The sequence below is a fragment of the Aegilops tauschii genome, chromosome 4 (genome assembly GCF_002575655.3).
Source record: "Aegilops tauschii subsp. strangulata cultivar AL8/78 chromosome 4, Aet v6.0, whole genome shotgun sequence".
NCBI classification, from domain to species: domain Eukaryota; kingdom Viridiplantae; phylum Streptophyta; class Magnoliopsida; order Poales; family Poaceae; genus Aegilops; species Aegilops tauschii.
The window spans coordinates 293,940,813-293,945,223 of record NC_053038.3 but is presented as its reverse complement, the minus strand read 5'-3'; the positions used below and the strand labels follow the sequence as shown (position 1 = coordinate 293,945,223).

At 56.5% G+C, this 4,411-nt stretch overlaps 1 protein-coding gene across 1 annotated transcript; it reads left to right on the top strand.

The window, feature by feature from the left end:
• The first annotated feature begins 3,219 nt into the window (after positions 1–3,219).
• On the top strand, positions 3,220–4,097 carry LOC141021831 (uncharacterized). The gene is made up of 3 exons (XM_073497676.1): positions 3,220–3,351; positions 3,618–3,707; positions 3,822–4,097. Exons 1-3 carry the CDS (start codon positions 3,220–3,222, stop codon positions 4,095–4,097), a joined length of 498 nt encoding a protein of 165 aa, XP_073353777.1.
• Positions 4,098–4,411: the final 314 nt, after the last annotated feature.

Below are 4,411 nucleotides of genomic sequence, written 5' to 3'. Positions count from 1 at the left end.
AGCTGCGTGGACCGTGATGCGCTCCGACTTCTAACCACGTTAGAAGGAGCTCTATCACGGCCTTGCGTCTGTGCGCCATTTTTGCCAGTGCCTCGGCGTGCATGCTGGCCTTCTATGTCCCACGAATGAGGCACATGACTCTTCCCACGGCGGCGCCCGGGGTCACCAGCGTGGTGACGCTGCTCGTCGCGCACAACCTGGGAAGAGCGCGTCATGGGCGCCGGCGTAGGCATCTTGGAAGTCGCCGCGCCGCCCATGGGCGGCACGACGCCGCCCTTGGAGGGCCCCGTGCCGCCCGCGGGGGCCCCGGCTCCATCTTTGGATTTGGCGGCGTGCGGCCCGTCGTCTCGCGCACGAATGACGCCGTTCGCCAGGCTTTGACTGCCAGAGCGATGTGGGTGTTCGCGGGCCATGCCTCGGCTTCCGTCCGCGACCGCCCCACCACTCGCCCGCACTGGTACGGGCCGTTCGGCTCCCGATGAACTGATCGCCGTGATCGTCTTCTTCTTGGGAGCCATGGCGATGAAGAACTACTAAACTAACATCTAGACCAGATTTTCACAACTGCACCCCCTATCTGGCGCGCCAAAGATGTCGGTGGAAACGACACCTATGGAATCACTGGGATCCCTTCTACGGTTGGCGGGCGCGGAGTTGTGCAAAGAGCGGGTCTGGTAGCCAGCACAAAGATCGTTTACCCAGGTTCGGGCCGCAAGGATGCGTAATACCCTAGTCCTGCTTTGGTGTATATTTGAGTGTTCTTGAGCTCTCGAACTAGCTCCAGTGCATGCGTAGTCCCAAAGATCCGAATCCTTCTCCAGTACGCCTCGGGCCTCCTTTTATAGTCAAAAGGGATCACCACAGTGGCACACAGGAGGTGGAAGGGTATACAGTGTACAAGCTTATCCTCTGGCAGCGTCGGACAAACGCATTTAATGTGCTGCGACGTGCCCTTCTTGCTTTATCGGGGATGGCAAGGAAGCTCGTCCCAGCTGTCGCTGCCTTGCCTAGCTCCGACGCGCGTCCGAGCTGATGAGGCGTTGTAGTGCCACATTGGCTGGCTGCTGGGTTGGCACGCTGGCAGAGTCTTCATGAAGATCTGCATGCCACCACGTAGGTGCTTGCTGAGTTGGCCTGGATGCTGCGCGTCGCCACGCAGGTGCCTGCCCAGCTGGTTGGGCTGGCAGCTGTATGGTAACGGCGGTGGAGTCTTGGCAGACGTGGGTCTGGCTGTGGCTCCGCAGGTGTCCTTGGCAAGGGTCTTGTCGGGGCCCCGGCAAGGGTCTTGCCGTGGCATCGCGGTCGTCCCCAGCAAGGATCTTGCCGGGGGTCTCGTGGATTTCCTCATCTGATCCTGTGTGCTTAAGGTCTTCACAAAGATCTGCATGCCACCATGGAGGTGCCTCCCGAGCCTTGGTTCCAATGTGGTTGATGGTGTTGGAACCCTTGGCTCAAGGGTGACGCGCTCTTCTGGCGTTGGGCAAGTTGCCTCGGCAAGGCTCTTAACGGGGCTGCGGAGGCCCCCCGGCAAGGGTCTTGCCAGGGCAGTCGACCTCGCCCTCTTTCTCTTTGTGTCTCTGGTCTTGGCATTGCTTGGCCCGGCTTGTGCCTTTGTCTTTGCTCCTCTGCCCTACTTAGTGTGGCCGCGGGCGCGGCTCTGACTGCCCGTGCACAAGTAAAGGGGTAAAAAAGGGCCCCCACTTTTGTACACCGACACGACGCGACTTTGAGCGGTGCCGCTGACGTCGATGCTTCGGAGGTGCTTCAGGAGGCTTGTCCTCAACCGAATCCTTCTTGCCATCGTCGTCATCCTCTCTGGGTGTGTCCACCATGTATACATCATATGTGGAGGTGGCCGTCCAACGTCCGGTAAACAGAGGGTCTTGGCCTTGTTCGTCTCTGGCATCGTCGTCCATGCTGTCGATGTCTTCGGAGGCATAGTCCAGCATGTCGGTTAAATCTTCGACAGTGGCTATGAAGTGGGTGGTGGGTGGGATGTAAATTCCCCGCTCTCAGTCCCTAGTCTGGGCTGGGCGTGATTCAGTAGTGATTCCTCTGTAATGGCGAGGGATCGCATTAAGTCCAGAGCCTCGTTTAGGAGCGAGGTTTGTACAGGGAAGCGAGAGTCCGTAGGGCTAGCCGGGGTGAGAGCCTCCTGTCCAGGCGCGCTTGACACGGACCTCAAGAGTTCGGATCCGAAGTCAGAGGGAGAGTCTGACACTTTAGCGACAAGGGGAGCCCGGTTCGACTTCGGGTTTGCCGATGACGCAGTCCCCTCCGGATCTCTGGTAGTAAGTTCCATAATTGCAGAGAGTCCGGCGGGCTCTAAACTCCCGTCTTCGGGCCTAGTAGTCTGCTTTGGGTCTGAGGCCAGAGCGGCGGTCGGGGCCGCGGACCCTTCAAAGATCCAGTCTCCTCAGATGTCGGCGATGTAGTTCAGATTTCCAAAGCTGATCTGATGACCAGGGGCGTAGCTGTCGATCTGCTCAAGGTGGCCAATCGAGTTGGCACGCACTTCGAAGCCGCCGAATACGAAGATTTGACCGGGGAGAAAAGTCTCCCCCGAGACGGCATCATTATAGATGATCGAATGAGCCATCGAACCTTCTGTCAACAGCACAGAGGAACTCTCAATGAAAGCACCAATGTCGGTGTCAAAACCGGCCGATCTCGGGCAGGGGGTCCCAAACTGTGCGTCTGAGGATCGAAGGTACAAGAGGCAGGGGACACGATGTTTACCCAGGTTCGGGCCCTCTTAATGGAGGTAATACCCTACTTCCTACTTGATTGACTTTGACGAGTATAGGGGTTACAGGAGTTGATCTACCTCGAGATCGTAATGGCTAAACCCTAGATGTCTAGCATGTATGATTATGATTGCCTCTACGGACTAAACCCCCTAGTTTATATAGACACCGAAGGGGCCTAGGGTTGTACAAAGTAGGTTTACAGAGAAAGGAATCTTCACATCTGGACGCCAAGCTTGCCATCCACACGAAGGAGAGTCCCATCCGGACACGGGGGAAGACCTTCTATCATGTATCTTCACAGCCCATCAGTCCGACCCATATCACATAGCTCGGACGCCCGGGGACCCCCTAATCCAGGACTCCCTCAACATCCTCGATCAGCCTTGCCAGATCCACACGAAGAAAGATGATGAGGGAAAATTGATTTTGCCCAAGCAAACCACTCAGGAGTGCCGACTCCTGAAGCAAGATGCGGCAGGATCCCTCTGGGGACAAGGACAAAGACGACGACAACGATGGGGGCAAGGGTACTTTCGGGTATCCCAACGTCGAAAAAGTCCTGATGATCTTTCCCGGCATCGAGAGCAAGAGCCGCCTCAAGGTTATAAATCGAGAGGTCAACATGGCAGTCCCGACTGTCACCAAATACCTCGATTGGGCCAAGCCACCCATCACGTTCGATCAGTCGGATCACCCGACCCACATACCGAACCCTGGGCGGCAGGCTCTGCTGGTCGATCCGACTGTAGGCGGGGTCCGACTATGTAAGGTCCTCATGGACGGTGACAGCGGCCTGAACATCATCTACACCGACACTCTGAGGCGATGGACATTCTGATGTCCCGACTCAAGAAAATCAACATGTAGTTCCACGGGGTAATCCCTGGGAAGAAGGCCAAGTTATTCGGGAAAATTGCCCTCGACGTCGTATTTGGCGAAGAGTGGAACTTCAGGAAGGTGTGACTGACTTTCGAAGTGGTAGACTTCCGGAGTGCTTACCATGCCATCCTGGGTAGGCCAGCCTACGCATGTTTCATGGCCCGACCATGTTATGTGTATCTTAAACTTAAGATGCCAGGGGCGAATGGTGTGATCACTATCACAGGCAATCGGAAGCTAGCTGAGGAGTGCCTCCAGAAGGGCTCCCAGATAGCTGATGAGCAGATGGCGCTAGCTGAGTTTGATGAATACAAGAAGGCAGTGGATTCGAGTGATCCGCTGAAGTCCAAGAAGCTGACTATGGAATCCGCTTTCCAGTCGGCCAGAGAGACGAAGCCAGTGCACATTCATCCCGAGGATCCGAATGCCACCCCAACCAACATCTCCACCACCCTCGACAGCAAATAGGAAGGCGAGCTCATCCAGTTCCTCTGTGAGATCTAGGACATCTTCGCATGGAGGCCTTCCAACATGCCAGGTGTGCCCAGGGGACCGGCTGAGCATAGGCTCTGTGTCGACCCAAAGATGAAGCCCCGTCAAAGGGTACCTTCGACGCTCTTCTACAAAGAAGCACAAGGCGATCGACGAGGAGATAGTGCGGCTCTTGGTCGCCGAGTTCATCCGAGAGGTGTACCACTCTGAGTGGCTCGCCAACGTCGTCATGGTGCCGACGAAGAATAACTCTCTCCGGATGTGCATCGACTTCAAGCACATTAATCATG

Bases quoted from the DNA above. Each gene is read 5' to 3' on its own strand.
- LOC141021831 (XM_073497676.1), top strand. From the start codon at position 3,220: ATGCGGCAGGATCCCTCTGGGGACAAGGACAAAGACGACGACAACGAT. The intron at 3,352-3,617 runs GTTATAAATCGA...ATCAACATGTAG, and splicing joins AGAGCAAGAGCCGCCTCAAG to TTCCACGGGGTAATCCCTGG. The intron at 3,708-3,821 runs GTGTGACTGACT...CTTAAACTTAAG, and splicing joins AAGAGTGGAACTTCAGGAAG to ATGCCAGGGGCGAATGGTGT.